Genomic DNA, 15,553 nt, shown 5'->3' with positions numbered 1-15,553 from the left:
CAGTGCCGTATTGCAGTGTTTTCACCTTCTAAAGTCAGCCAATAAAAGCATCATTGGGGAATAGGAGGAGAATGTTAAATCAAAGCCTGAAAGTTTTTAATAAAATGTGTATTCGCATTAACCACTGACTTAAAGGTGAAACCCTGCTCTTGAATACACCTGACTGATCAGGTTTTTCCTTCTTTGCCAACGTGTATCATTCCTGACCTGGAAGGACATGAAACTGGTCCTGGCTTGACAGCTCTATCAGAGTTTACCTTGCTGCAAGTGCTGAGGAGACACCTTCATCCCCTTCCCTCACCTTTGTCACATAAACAGCTAGAAAGTCTAGACTGAGGCCTCCGCCCTTTCCTCCCTGGAATTATCAACCAGCCGTCGGCAAACATATGAGCTACTCAGAGGAAAAGGTTTCATGAGCAACACCCTCAGCCTGGCACCTGACCTTGCCTTAGCTCTGCAGGCTGGTGATGCTCTAAGCCAGTTAGGTGTTACCAGTGGCAAGAGGCTGACGTGTCCCAGCTGCGCTGCACAGACGTACTGGAGCCAATTTAGCCAAGCTGGCAGAGTCAGAGCAACCTCCTTGCAGCTGCACAGCTCCATTCCAGTTCATTCATCTTGTTATAATAAGAGACAGGAAATTTCTCTTTTGAGCTGCAATCCAATTAGCCTCCAAATAAAGCTGCCCCAACAGGCTCTCAAGCCCAGCAGTGCGCTCCATGGCTCTTATCTGATGCTCTTACATCAGCAACCAGCACTTAATAATGAAGAGCTACTTTCGCCCTTTTCCTGAGCAGCAGACTTCCACCTCACTCAGTCCTGCTAACCACCAGGCCACTGCTCTCCTATAGTTCAATACATGAACCTGTCAGCTTCTGAGGGAATTATAACCCAAGGCTTGTGAATCTTCCTGGCATATGAGAAAGACATAAGCAGCTGGTATCACCCTGATTAAAATAGCACTGCAAAATGCAGCTTGTCCTCCCCTTCAAGGATAGCTTTTTAATTGTATGTCAGATACATCAGCTCTTGTCAGTCACCATCCACCTTCACACCTACTACTCCTTGGTCAGATCACCACAAAAATAGCCCAAATTTATTAGGTCAAGCTCACCCATCAGAGGCTAATATCCAAACCTGGGGTGATGGAGCCAAACCAGAGCTAAGACAGCTAATGGGGGTGGATGATCAGCACCAGTCAGTGGGTAGAGAACAAACATCTGTTGTTGCTCTCCTGGGCTACCAGCAGCGTTGAGAGTCATCTCTCCGCAACAGAACAAGTCAAAGGCAGAATAACAAGTCCCTCCAGCCTAACAAGCAGTGTTGGGAGAATAGACCTGAATGGAAGAGTGTTTAGCACACAATCCATACTAGTCTGTATTTCCTACTCAAGAGCAGAGAGACCCTCCCTCCCCCAAGAAGCTGTGTCTGCAGACACTCTGCCACATTTGCGTGATGCATAAAGATCATGAATGGCCCTTAGAGCTCAGAGGCCTCTAGGATATCTGCAGCAGCTTCTCTGTCCATGACACCTGGACCCCAAACAGCCTGCCAACACGTTAGCCTGGCTGGAGTCAGATGTTTAATGACTCTGAACAAGTCATTTATAAACCTTCTGTCATTCAGGGAGATGGCATAACTGTGCCACTGCCAGAGTGCACTAAAGTCAGGGCCACACAGCAAGGCCACAAACATTGACAAGGCTTTTGCACAGGGGATTTTATTCAAAATGTAGATTGCAAATAAATTTAGTAGCAGACACAGCAAGGCTTCCATGGAAACAGCACAAAAACCCAGCTGTGGTTTGGATGACTGTGAGTCTTGGCAGTCTTGACTAATCCCTTAAGTGCCATCCAATTACTGCAAATGTGTTTGGCATCTACTATAGCAATTGCATAGAATTAAATGGTCGGATGGCACTCCTCGGAAATTACAAGTCACAGAACCCTGTAATGCATTTAAGAAAAAACATCTAAAAAGGAAAATAGCATCACCCACTGCAAGAGCTGACCTCCTTGAGAGCCATAAGGGACAACAAAAGGGATCCAAGTAATGAGGGATACTTAATTCAGAGAAGAAACTAGAAAAAAAAGGACAGAAAGAGGGAGAATAACAAGATTGGCTGAAGGAGATGGGCTTGTTTAGCCTTGAGAAGAGAAAACTCTCCTTGCAACTCCTTATTCTTAGCACAGGCTTCTACAATTAACATTCCTTCCCTTAGAAAAGTAATCAAAAAACTACTGCAGCTTTACTGTGCCCAGACTTACCAAGTACCATCTGACTGTAGAGATCTCCAGGTGCTTGAGAACAGGTAGGACTTCAGTGTGAAATGGAGAAGGTCTGGGAGGGAGGATGGGCAGGAAGACCACAACCACTGGTATATTGTGACAGTTGTCCGCACTGTGTGTCACTCCGTGCAAGACCTGTCTAGAGCAGTGAGAAAAGCAGACAACGCATTTCCCTTTCCTAAGAAAAGCCAACACACGCTGAAACTTAAAAATGATTATGTGAATAAAAAAGGAACTTTGAAAAAGTGTCTCCCTTATAAAGCCACCACCCCAGTCACTGCTGCGCACTACTGTGTCCTCTGCAGCCACTCTCTTTCTTGATGCTCTTCAAAGGGATTGATTGTCTCTCCCAGCCCAGCATCTTCTGCTTTCCATGTACTTAATTCCTCATAAAGGTCCTTCCACACAGGGACATGCAAAGAAGAACAACTTGGCTCAAAGAAGAACAAGAAAGCTAAAGAGAGGAGTAGTACCAAGTGTCTATACTTCTCCTTCTTTGGGAACAGCAAACACCTGAGCGGGACTGAGATCATTTAATTGCTCAGGAAAGAAAATGCCTGGTACTGGCTAAAGCCACCCGTGGAGTTTGGCTAGGCACCTTCTTCCCCCAAACCCTGTAAATTGCAATTACTGATAATCTGCAGCTGATAAACTGAGATTGCTCATGATTCACCCTATTTTCTGTCACATATGCAGTGGGGTGGATGGCAACACTGCTGCTCCTTGCTTGGCTCTGCCCTGGATTCAGGTGTGCTGAACCATGCCCACTTGGGGAGCTATCTCCTGATACAGGAGGAGTCTGAACCGGCAGTGGTGTCCATGACACAAGTTTTTATTTGTGACCCAATCAGGATTTGAAAGCAACTGAAAAGGGAAAATCAGAAATAAGATTGTGAGGTACAAAAAACTAATCACCACATGCACACGCTTCTGATTCCAAGAACCAGAGACATCAAGGGACATAGTTTACTGTATTAAAATGCACAAATTTGAGTATATATATACATATATATATGTATATGTAAAATGCTTGTCTCTCCATTTTCATTAGCAATAGCAGGATGGGAAGCTTCCCCTAATTCACTTCTATTTCAATCTATTCTGAAGCTGCTCAGGACTAAAATCAATTTATGAACTGCTCAGCATCACAGTAACTACGACAGCAATCCAATACATAAATCTAACAGGCTCCGAGATGAATTTTTCCTAGCATATCTACATTAAAGAAAAATTTCTCATGGGAAGTCTAGTTTATCAATACCAGGCAGTACCAGGAGCACAAAGCCATCGGTCGATCTGTCCCTCCGAGTTAGACAAACTCGGGGTAGTATTTCTCTTAGTATGTATGTGTGAGTGGGTGGGACTGTAGTCAATCCCTTGTCTTTTGAGTAATGACACAGTATATTCCTTGGTGCGAGGGGTGTGCTGGTTTTTGTGGGAAAAGAGGGAGGATGAGAGACAAGGTTGGCAGGCTACTGCCCCATGAGAGAAGGGGGTAGAGCAGGAGATAAATCTGTCCTTACGAGAAGTGAAAGAAGAGAACTGCACGGCCTCTGCCTCCCTTCGCATTCCTCCTTGGCGCCACGACAAACACAAATCACTGGATCTCCATCCCGTCCTGGGTTTGTTCTGGGCACCCTGTGTCAAGGAAATGTGTGTTTTACAGATTTTTCACTGTTTTGCTTTTCCCATGCTTCCAACACTTAACAAGTAGTCACCAGTGACAACCTTCCAGATTAGAGAAAACGTCTTCACTAGGGAAAGGGAAGGAATATTCATGTTGAAATCCCTGAGAGGACAGGAGGCCTCTGTGTTAGCTGCAAGTGTCAGATACACAGAGTTCAATATAGAACCCTAAAAACGTTTCTGATATGTGCTAGTAAATATCCTCCCTCTGCTTTTATCCTATAGTCAAAACCTGATTTTGCTAAATTCAGTGGCAGATGTTTGCTTCAAAAGTTCCAGAATTTAACTCTGGGAGCTTGATCGGTTCTCTAGATTCAGCAAAAACATCTGGATTTCTCACTTGTTCCTTGTAGGACCAAGCTGCCTATGTGATGCTCTGATACCTCAGCGTTATGATTCTCTTTTTTCAGGCTGATATAGTTCTCTGTTGAAGGGGATTTTTCCAGGGACCAGCAGAGCGGTTCTGCTTTTGAAGAACTATGGAAAAAGAAATAAAAGGAACAAGGTATCAGTTGCTTTTCAGTCTTTTCAGAAGAAAATGGGTTGTAACAGAAAACCCTTATTCAGACTGGCAGAACCACCCTGTGCAGTGCTGCCACCAAGCTGTGTCTCATGTATGTGACCTTACCTGTAACTGTGATATGAAAAATTGTCTGGAGTGATGAAAGCTTGCGGCACTGTAAGAGCCATTTCACAAGGAGCAATTTCTGCAGGGAAGAAGACGACGTCAGCATCTCTTCGAGGTGCTGAGTGCCTCCTGGAGGCACTGCCATCAGTAAAACGGGAGTAAAACTCTTGCTCTGCAGGGGCAGAAAGCAGCATCACACCTGCACTGCGCTGGGGAGGCTGCCCGTACCCCGGGCCTCTGGCAGGTTTTGGCACACGAGGGCAGCGTGGCGCTGCGTGGGGTGCGCACCCGGAGCGAGGTGTTTAACGACAGTTCTGCCCCCGCGGTGACGCTGTCTCTGCCGGTTTGGAAGGAGCAGCGCCCGCACCGATGCTGCGCGGCCCCGCCTGCCGCCGCGTGTCCGCGGCCCCGTCCCCAGGGCAGCAGCCGGTGCCGGTGCCGGCGCCGCTCCGCCGCTGTGAGACCCAGACCCCGGCCCCGCCCCGCCCCGCGTCGCCTCCTGAATGTCGACGTTTCGAGCGGAGCGCGGACCCCGCGGTGCGCCCCCGCGCAAACCCCGCGGGGCGGGCCCGGGCCCCTCCTCCTGGCGGGTGGGGCGGGGCCTGGCGGCGGGGCCCCGCCCCTTCCCGCGCGGGGCCGCGCCGTCCTCTCGCGATACCCGGTTTGAACGGAGGCGGGCGGGCGCCGCGGCTCCCCGTTAGGCCGGGCCCGGCCCGAGGCGGCCGCCGCCGCGATGCCGCTCCAGCCACGCCTGCTCCGCACCTACTCGCGGCGCGGCGGGCACCTCCGCCCGCTGCCGCTGCCCGACCGGTGGATTTCACCGCCCCAGGACCGTAAGCGGTTCTTCAGCTCGACCTCGACCGTCTCCAGCGCCACCTCCGCCGGCTCCAGCGCCCTCTCCGTCCCCTCGGACGACCCCGACTTCTCGCCTCCCGGCAAGCGCTGCCGCCAGCCGCTGGGTAAACGCCCCTCCCGCCCTTGGCGCCTGCGGCCCCGCGGCGCGGCGGCGAAGGAGAACCGGTCGCCGGGCCCCGCCTCCCCCCCGCCGTCCCCGCCCCGGTGCCGCGCCGCCGCCCGCCGGCAGGGGCCGCCCCGCGGGGCGCAGCGCCCCTTGCTGTGCAGCACGCCGCAGTGGGCGCCGCCGCGCCGCCGCCGCCAGGCCCCGCTCAGCTCCCTGCTCCTGCTCAGCACCACGGTGGAGGGCGGCTCGGGGCTCTACTCCCCGCCGCGCAGGCAGCGCAGGGCCTCGTCCAGCAGCGCCCTGAGCTCCGTGGAGTCATCGCGGGGAGAGGCGGAGCAGCTCCCGCCCTCGCCCGGGGCTGGCGGGGCGAGGGAAGAGGGGAGTGGTCGGTCCTGGCTGAAAGGCGGCAGGAGTGAGGCGGGCCCGGCAGTGCAAAACCCGGGCAGGGTTCTGAGGGCGTCGGTGCGCGGATCCTGCCGGGCACAAGCTCCCTTGTCCACACGTGAAGCCCCAACCCCTCCTCAGGCGGTTACCAGTGAGCCCCAGCACTCGGCCTCGTCTGACGGTGTCGCTTCTGAGCAACCGTGCGATGAGCTAAGGACAGGTTCAACAAAAGGAAGCTGGCGGTGTCAGAGAGGCAAAACCGAAAAGTACCAGCTTACACCAGTGGTGGTCTTGGACCCTCAAGAAGTGCCAGTGTGGCTGGCAAGCATGAAACTCAACAAAAAGGCAGATACTCAACGCCCCTGCCAGGAGCCAGTATCTCCTCTGGGCCTTCAAAGAATCTTGGAGAATAAATATGGAAATGCCAAAGTTGTTCCTGGAGAGGGAAGCACCTGTAGAAAAGCTTGCATCAGCGGCTTCAGCGCCAGCCGCTGGGGGAGGCAAACGAGACTCCGTCCAAAAAGGCACAAAGCTAAGAGAGAGCAGCAGCCTAATAACTCCATCTTCCAACCACAGATGAGGCAAAAAGGAATGAAGAGGGGTGTTCTGGAGATGTCTGCAGATATAAGAGACTATGACTACTCCCTCCTCAATAGCTCCCATTCCTGGGGCAGACTTCGAGCATCTTTGTCCTTCCATAGGAAGAAGAAAGTTACCACCACAGAAGAGAGTTTCTGCAACAGCATCCTTTGTACCCCCTCTGTGAAATCCCACCTTTCAGGACACCAAGCAACCTTCTCTTCTGGTATGGCTCAGTGCTGCACTTGGTCTGCCTCCTCCATGGTCCTGCTGGCTCCCAGGAATTCCTGTTCTGCCCTGGAGCTAATGCTTACAGATGCAGAGAAGGTTTTTGGAGAATGCCAGCAGGAGGGGCCTATCGCTTTTGAGGAATGCATTCCTCTAGATAAGATGAAAAATTGCAAGAAAATTGGAGAAGGGGTGTTTGGAGAAGTCTTTCAGATCAACAGTGAGAGAGGACCTGTGGCCTTAAAAATAATTCCCATTGAGGGGACTGAAAGAGTAAACGGTGAAGCTCAAAAGAGCTTTGGAGAGATTCTGCCTGAGATAATCATTTCAAAAGAACTCAGTCTTCTGTCTGAAGAGTCTGTGAATAGCACCGTTGGGTTCATCAGCTTGTACTCTGTGCACTGTGTTCAAGGGGCCTATCCCAAGTATCTCCTGAAAGCCTGGGACAAATACCACAAAGTAACAGGATCAGAAAATGATCGGCCAGACCTTTTTGGGGATGAGCAGCTCTTCATGGTTCTGGAGTTTGAATTTGGAGGCAGCGACTTGGAGAATATGAGAAAGAGCCTCAGTTCGGTGGCATCAGCAAAAAGCATTTTGCACCAGGTCACTGCTTCCCTGGCTGTGGCAGAACAGGAACTGCACTTCGAGCACAGAGACTTGCACTGGGGGAATGTGCTGGTAAAGAAAACGGATGTAAAGGAGCTTAATTATGTGTTGAATGGGGCAACGCACACAATCCCCACATCGGGGCTTCATGTCAACATCATAGATTATACCTTGTCGCGGCTGGAGAAGGACGGGTTAACTGTGTTTTGTGACCTTTCCACTGATGAAGAACTGTTTCAAGGCACAGGGGACTACCAGTTTGATATCTACAGGCAAATGAAAGCGGAGAACTCCAACAGCTGGTCTGACTACCATCCACACAGCAACGTCCTCTGGCTGCACTACTTGTCAGATAAACTTTTGAAAGACATAGGCTACAGGAAAAAGGAATTGACTTCTTCCATGAGGAAAATAAAGCAGCAGCTCATTAAGTTCCATAAAGAAGTACTGACCTTTGAGTCTGCCAGTGAAGTTTTACAAAGCAGCAGCCTCTTCCAGTGAGCAAGGGAGTGCAGTGTTTCCAAGGACTAAGTCACTGATACATAAAAAACAGCAAAGGAGAAGGGCAGTATGATGGTTTTAAATGTTGGCACAACAAAAAAGTGTTATGATCGGTTAGCAGTGTGTATAACATGCTATCAAAAATTTCTAACACACCTGAAAAAAAAGTCTTCTCCTTTAAGATGTTTCCATACGTACTTTTTTTGAAGGGTGATGGGGCCAAGAAAGAGCTGAGTTGATGTTTGAGCAGGGAGGAAAAAGATTTCTTCGGGCTCAATGAATGTTTTGAATTCCACAGAAACCTTACCTTTTAGTCTTAGATTATTAAAAATTCTTTCTTACTATATTGTCTTTCTTACAAATTATTTTTTTAAAGAAAAAAACCCACACAATTCTGGACAGTGAGGACAAAGGTAAATATTGTTAGTCAGCTGGGGACAGAGAGGGGAAAACCCACCTTCTGACTTAGTTTTAAAACTGAACTTTTGTTCAGTTTGGCAAAATTTGTACCTGGAACAATGCTATAAAATGTAAATATGTAAAGTTCCTGTAGTGTAGGTTTTAAAAACACTCTAATCTGTAATAATATGGGGGCGGTTTCCCTCTCTTAAGGGCCAGTGAAAAGGCATTAGATTATGGAAAAAAAAGTACCTGTGTTCCTGATGCATTTTTGACCGTTACTATGTTGTGACCTTGTATACTGATAGGAACCCAAATCTGTAACTTGATGGTAGCATTAAAGTGATTTTCTCCATTTATCTACAGAAGAAAATGCAGAGCGTAGTCAGTGTTCTTTAGTCCTGATTGCAGATGGATCAGGTGACCTAAATTTGAAACGATACTTACATTAAATCTGAATTCTTTGTTTGCAAGAAGTCCTTCACTAACATTCACGTACATTCAAGAAACTGGTCTAAAGAGAACGATAAGTCAAACTTAAGTGAAAAGTGAATTAGACAATTACTAAAAATTAGTACATCCAATGACCCAGATGCATTAAGTAATTAAGAGGTAGCATCATCAGATTTGTTATAACTGGAATGCTGTCTATTCAGTCTGTCTCTATATGTGTGCATATATGCAGTCTATCAATTAGATGCATCTTTGAACCTATCCTGAAGTCTGTTTTTTACAAGCTAAGCAGTTAGAGACCCTAGGTACCCCCCTGCCTCTGACATGGATTTATTGTTCTGTCTTCCAAACTTTACTTTTGCTGCCTAGTACCACAGAAAGTGACTTGACAATCTTCAGTGCTTGAAATGATTAAGATGGAAATTGTACTGGAATCTTACCAGACATCCTCTCAATCTTTTTGCCCCTCTAATTGACTAAAGTAATGCAATATAATTGAATATTCTTAAAACATACTCGGTAAGGACTGCAGTGAACACGTATCTGACATCAAGGACACGTTCTTCAGTCAGAATGGTGCTATTTTCATTTATGCTTAAAAAAAAAAATGGGTGAAACATTATCTGTCTGCCTTGATCCTTTATTTGTATTGAGAACTACTAATATTGGCTGTACAAGAGAGATGGAAACAGACTGGCAGTAATTAATGAAAGGAGAGGTGCCAGCCCAAGAGGTGACATGATACAGCTGTGTCGGAGTAGCCCTTTATTACTACAGATTTCAAAAGAATAGCAGCTCTGGCCTAATTGTAGACAGAGAGGATGCAATAGCAGCTACTCAAAAGTATCATTTAGAGGTAAGGAAAAAGTGAAAATAATGCTCTCTACTTACAGTCGTCGTCTTGAATACTGGATGCCCGGTTCTACAGTTACAGGGTAAGAGTACTGAAGTTAATGGTATTGGTTGGCCACGGTGAATAGCAGGAGAGGATGGCTGCCAGCAGAATAGGAATACTCTGTAATGTTGAATAAAAACAGACTGGGAAATTCAACTCAGTGTGTCTGCTCCCATAAAACAAATTAGGTACAAATAGCCCAATAAAAACTTGGGAGTCTTAAATCAGATAAATGCAGTTATTCAGGCTCTAGTCCTAACAACTGAAATGCTCCTTCCCTTCCCTTGACCTTACTTCAGGATTTATTTAGGTAGTAAATACGAGTCTGTGCTGGGTTTTCTTTCAGCAGTCTGCTGCCAGCTGATGACTACAATCTTACCTCAACAGTCACCTTCTTAAAATAGAGGTTTTTAGGATAGTTCAAGACCATAGTTGTCATGTACGAGTCATCTCCACTGGTCGTTAGTGAATCTAACTCGGTTTCTTGGTCACTTCTTTAGTGTGGCCTGCCACTAATTCCTTTCTAGAAGCAGACAGAAAATGAGATGGGTGACATGTAATTTCTAAGGGTTGTTATTTAATAAAAGGCCTGAAAGCACTCCAGTTCTGGAAATTACTCCCTCCAAATGCTTTCACACACAGGATAATGCAATAGCCCAATTAATTATTCAATATTCTTCAGGGTGTAGGAAAACTGTGCCTTCTTAATATCAAAGGCAGTCACCTCCAAACTTTATGTAATATTGTATTGTTTCTGTTTTACATCAAGATAGACTTTAAGCATTGCTCCGCTTGCTTAGCTTTTCAGTGAATCTCCAGGGTAAATTTTTGACAATGAAGTGATGCCTACTGTTTTGTCTAAGGCTGTGTAAACTGAGCAACCCTTTGCTGTAGCACTAGGCTGGGCATCAACCTAAACCAAAATCACATGCTCACAATTAAATGCCAGAATTGTAATTTTAGGATGGCTATAGTTGTTTAAACCTTGGTCTTTCCTCTGAGATTTCCTAGAACAGCCCAGCACCGCCCACGGAGGCATACAGTTACAGCATTGTATGATCGTGATGTTATGGAAAGGATGAACTGGATGGAAATTAATATAAACAAAGGGACAGCAAATCTTGTCTGAGAATTTGAAGAAAACATCTTATGCACAAAGATGACATTTTAGATGAATACTAAATTCAAAATCTGGATAATACAACTACTATGACTCACTGAATCTGACTTGTCAAAGTTAAATGAGCAGTACAGATGGTCGTCTTGTTGCAGTCCTTCTTGTAAGGCAGCTGAAAGCAAACACAGATCAAGTCACAGTTTACCAGTCCTAATTTTTCTAAGGTAGCAGATTCAGTATATCTTTACATACACACATACATTCTCTGAAAACAAAATTCCCAGGACCTCAATTAAGGATAAGTTGGAAAAGACCCTCAGTGCTAAGTCATCACTGTCCTAAACTGATGATGTTTTGTAATTCAACTCCCAGGAGAGTAACATGAAAAGTTACAGCAACAACATGAAAAGCCTTCACTGGGGACAAAGTCTTGTTAAAGAAATGCCAGTTGTTTACCCCTGGATTGCCACAGGGCAGTAATATTAATTTCTCTTCCAGAAATGATATACTTTTCTTGGATAAATATGTTCATATTCTGTGCCAGCTTATAGGCACACTGTTTTGTAAAGATGAGGTTACTCCCTTTAGCAATAGTTTTATTCACCAAGAAAAACCTACTGTCTGTGGCTGATATTTCTGGAGAAGTTCAATGATAATTAATAATTAGATGTTGGGTGCATAAGCACTGAGCAGTGCTGACCAACACTGAAGAACCTCATAAATTATTCTTGGGAAATAGATGTACCATCAACATCATAATCCCTAAGAGTACTGCAACTATAGTAATTAGTGCTCATTATTGCTCAGTGCTAAATGTTGTCCTAACTTCTCTGTCCTGTGCTTTATGGACAGCTCATTAAATATTGAATTGTGGCAAAGCCTCCTATTAAGTAGCAAAAAGCTGCCTCTTTACAGAGCTTTATGGAATTTTTTCAGAAACTGATTTGGATTTCAGACTAACTGAAGAAGAGCTAGATTAGCTTGTAGGAGTCCTGCTTCCTAAATGGCAAGAGAGGAGACAGGATACCAGACTTAACCTTTAAGTTTATTAGAAGTTTGCAGCCTCCCAAATAGCAATTTGGATATACATAATTAATGATTTTTTAAATTACTTCATTAGAAAATTGTGTAGTTCTTACTACCAAATACACTGTTCAAATAATAAGTCTTTATATAATTTCCAATGGAGAGCTCAATATCTAAAAAGTACTTCACAAAACACACAAACCATCTGCCTTCTTCACAGGTATTATCTAACCTCATTTTATACAAAGGCACAGGAGAAACATGGACAAAAGTAAGGCAATTTTTTAGCAGATCTGAGGTTGGACCTTAGAGATGAGACTTTTAACAAGATCTGAGTATCTGGTTGGAGAAAACCTGGGCCTAAAATCTACCTAGAATACAGTATTGATAACTAGAATAGGAGCAGAGGGCAGAAGATGACATGCAAAGGCTAAGAAAACCACATTTTTTATTTTTAATAGTAAAAGCTTTGCATCCTGGAAAGAGAGAAAGCTCTTTGCTAGCATTTTGTTACCTGAAAACGCATTTCTGATGGCCAGTATCTATCTAGCAGAGAAACAGCAAACTCCATTTTTGTTATAGAGCTCATGTTTTACTCTCAGAAAAACACTGGAAAAACAGTCAAGTCACATGGCTACAAGAAAGGAAGAACACAAGTTGGGAAAATATCTGGGCATTAAAATGCAAAGGTCTTCACAAATGTCATCTCTGTTTCAGCTTCTATCCTCTGGCATATTTAGGAACCCCCTGGCTCAGGCGTTATCTTTGTGCCACTGTGTTTAATAGCCATCAGTAGACCATAAGAGCTTGTCAAATTTTTTTTGGATTATTTTATATGTTTGGCTCCCATGACATCCCCTGGATAATGTATTCGGTGATTCAGTTACGTGTTGCGAAATAGAGTTTCCTTGTTTGCTTTAATCCTGTGGACCTTCGTGCCTCTCCCACAATTTTAGGAATAGAAATGCTTCACATACACACAGAAGGATGAGAGTTTGATTTATAGCAATACAAACCAAAATGGCACGACGCATCTCCTGCCTCAGGTGTAAAATATGCCCAGTAAATCTAACACTGAAAAAGCCCCACCCCATTGTAGTATTTTTTCATTTCAAGACAGACTCATCATCATGCAGATTCTGTTAAAAAAAAATCTTATCCTCTCATCCCTCTGTGGTAAGTCTGACCAACATCACCTACCAGCACGTAAAGCTGCAGCTCAGCGCACACGTGCTTGCTGACCAACAGCTTTCCACTTGTTGTGGCGTTCTGATCTTCAAACCTTACTCTCCTCTTTGCCGTTTTCACATCTAAGTCCACCACGTAGAGAACACGTAACTGCGAAAAAACTGCAAGATTTCCAAAAGCCTGTGTTAGATGTATCAGAAATCACCCTCAGTGCCAAGTTTCTGAGGCTAGTGTAGGACCCTGGATTCAATCTGATCACAATTCCTTGTTGATGCACTGGTAAAGCCAAGATTCTATCAAAACATAGTTTTGCTGTAACAATGCTGTTATTTTGGAAAATTAGGGCTGACTGTCATGCTGGTGAGAAAGTGGACAACTGGTCTTGAGCAAGTCAGTGAAGAACAGATAAGGAACAGTATCAAATACAAGTTTTTTAACAGAAACACTACAGGAAAAATATTTTAAGAAAGCCTGGCAGCGAGAATAACAACTGCTCAGTATTTCCATGGTATTTCACCTGGACCAGGCCGGCCTATTTACAGAAGTTCCTGTTTCTGCTGGGAATGTTCAGAACACACAAAATCCCAAGAGTCTGAGGGAACAGACAGCCAAAATACACCAATATGGCTCGAGTTTCAGAATTAAACACGGTGTTTATGTTTCCATTAGATAAACACATTATCTAGTGGTTCAAATTCTCTCTTTATCTACGATTTGTTTTCAAATACAAAATGTAAGAACAAAATCAAATCTGTCATGTCTTAGCCTTTGTGAACTGCACAGGTCACTCAGCTACCAGATGTCTGATTGAAAATGAGGTACAGTATGTAAAGAAATTAATTTTTATCTAAATGACCTACATTATCAGTGCTGAATTGCAGACATCAAGGTCTTCTTAGACCTAGATCTATATAAATCAGTTCATGTTCACTATCTCATACTTGTCCAAAGCTTTAGACATACAAAGTCAAAAGCCTTTGCAACTTGAACTAAAGGCTTTACATTTTATCTAATTTCTAATACTGGGAAAGATTATTTTATGTCCCTTTGATACTGAATTAAAAATAGAATCATTGCACAGCTTGGAACACAGATTCTGTATTTGTCTTTGAAGCATTTCCCCAGCACACTAGAAAATAGCACTTACTACCTACCAGAGCACAATCACGTTCTCCAGTGATCCTACTGTAATATCTTTGAGACCATCATAAGTGAAATCAAAGCCACCATCAATGGACTGTACACTTGAGTCCTGAAGACATTTCAGAGGCTTTTTATCTCTAAAAGGGGGAAAACATTAACAAACATGTCAGGATCTTTCTCCTGTCCTTGGGAAAATATACTTCTTTTCATGAGACTGCTGTGCAAATGATTTTGTAACGCTCCTGAGATGCAAAAATACTGACTCTTGACTAACTTCCTGTAGTGGACAGGCAGGCTTGCAAAAGGCTGTGCTGTTCTAGAGGCAGCACCTGAACTCAGCTCCTTTGCCTAAGCAGACAGGTGGATGATTACAGTTAAGGAGCAGCTCTGCTGCAGAAAGCTGTGGAGTCACATAAACCATCTGACATCTGCAAGTTTCTCACCCATCAATGCAAATGAAATGTGGAAGTCCTTCCTCCCAGCCTCTTACTACAAAAACACAAGCTTTTCCCTATCAAGGTGTACAGGAGCCAGTGGTCAACAAGACACATACTTGAGAAAAGGAGCTCTTGATCTTGTCTTTATCACCATTAAAGATGTAAATGCTGTCCAAACGAGGAACAATTTGAAAGCTGATCTTCAACGGGGGGGGGGTCCAGCTGCAATGTCCTCGTATCCATCCCCACTGATGTTTCCAATGCCAGGCACAGTAAACCCAAACCTTGCTAAAGGAGAGGTCACCTGTACGTTGAAGTGTCCTTTCAAGGTGAATGAACCAGTCTGAAAAACATCCAAGAAGGAAATCCATTTATAGCAAATGTAGCATGAGTAGCACTTACATAAGAAAAAAAAAATCTTACTGCACACTTCTGTTTAGAGGTGAACAACAGAGCCCTAAATATAATAAATTCGAGATAGCAGCTGACTCTCAGAACAAAAGGTTGATCCTGCAAATTCTGGCACAGAAGCAGTGTCTCTGGGCAGCCCTGTGCAAGCTGACACACTGAAGCACTGTCTTAGATCAACAGCAGATTGAGTTGACCCCCAGTTTATTTCACAAGAGAAACCATCCCATCTTCTCCACCCTTTTACAGAAATAAGCCACAAGAGGGGGCACGTCATCTGAATTCTAACAGATGCCCGAGCTGTTTTCTGCTTCCAACCATCCTGTACGTGCCCTGAGCAAATTTCAGCAGTGCACCAAAGAGGGTTTTCTCCCGGTCTGCTGTTAAAGTTCACGTCTCATTCAAAACGACGCAGTTAACATATCCTGTATATTGTGTAACAGATCCTGTAGCTAGGCCCACAAAATGTTGTTTTCTACTGACCCCAGGAAACAGTTTTAGCAGCTACCCATGCACACATCTATTGCAAAAGTCACTGCTTGGCAGAGCAACATCTGCACCAACGAATTGCCTACGTACGGGCCAGAGATGTGATTTTATCACACTGTGATAAGAGTATACCTTAG

General features: G+C 44.9%; 2 protein-coding genes across 2 annotated transcripts; one reads left to right on the top strand and one right to left on the bottom strand.

The window, feature by feature from the left end:
• The first annotated feature begins 4,673 nt into the window (after positions 1 to 4,673).
• HASPIN (histone H3 associated protein kinase) lies at positions 4,674 to 8,205 on the top strand. The gene is made up of 2 exons (XM_074890415.1): positions 4,674 to 5,034; positions 5,068 to 8,205. The coding sequence occupies exon 2, from the start codon at positions 5,333 to 5,335 to the stop codon at positions 7,859 to 7,861; it is 2,529 nt and encodes an 842-aa protein (XP_074746516.1). The 5' UTR covers positions 4,674 to 5,034; positions 5,068 to 5,332; the 3' UTR covers positions 7,862 to 8,205.
• On the bottom strand, positions 7,813 to 14,503 carry ITGAE (integrin subunit alpha E). The gene is given in 13 exon segments (XM_074890094.1): positions 7,813 to 7,895; positions 8,513 to 8,620; positions 8,708 to 8,774; positions 9,605 to 9,728; positions 9,988 to 10,083; positions 10,086 to 10,131; positions 10,827 to 10,897; positions 12,266 to 12,320; positions 12,322 to 12,376; positions 12,379 to 12,385; positions 12,952 to 13,119; positions 14,126 to 14,219; positions 14,412 to 14,503. Coding segments are annotated over 10 exon segments (771 nt in total). The 3' UTR covers positions 7,813 to 7,895; positions 8,513 to 8,620; positions 8,708 to 8,774; positions 9,605 to 9,641.
• Between the last annotated feature and the right edge of the window lie 1,050 nt (positions 14,504 to 15,553).

The sequence above is a fragment of the Strix uralensis genome, chromosome 20 (genome assembly GCF_047716275.1).
Source record: "Strix uralensis isolate ZFMK-TIS-50842 chromosome 20, bStrUra1, whole genome shotgun sequence".
Taxonomy (NCBI): domain Eukaryota; kingdom Metazoa; phylum Chordata; class Aves; order Strigiformes; family Strigidae; genus Strix; species Strix uralensis.
This window is presented reverse-complemented; position numbering and strand designations above follow the sequence as displayed.

Coding starts and splice junctions, on each gene's coding strand:
- HASPIN (XM_074890415.1), top strand. CDS start 5,333: ATGCCGCTCCAGCCACGCCTGCTCCGCACCTACTCGCGGCGCGGCGGG.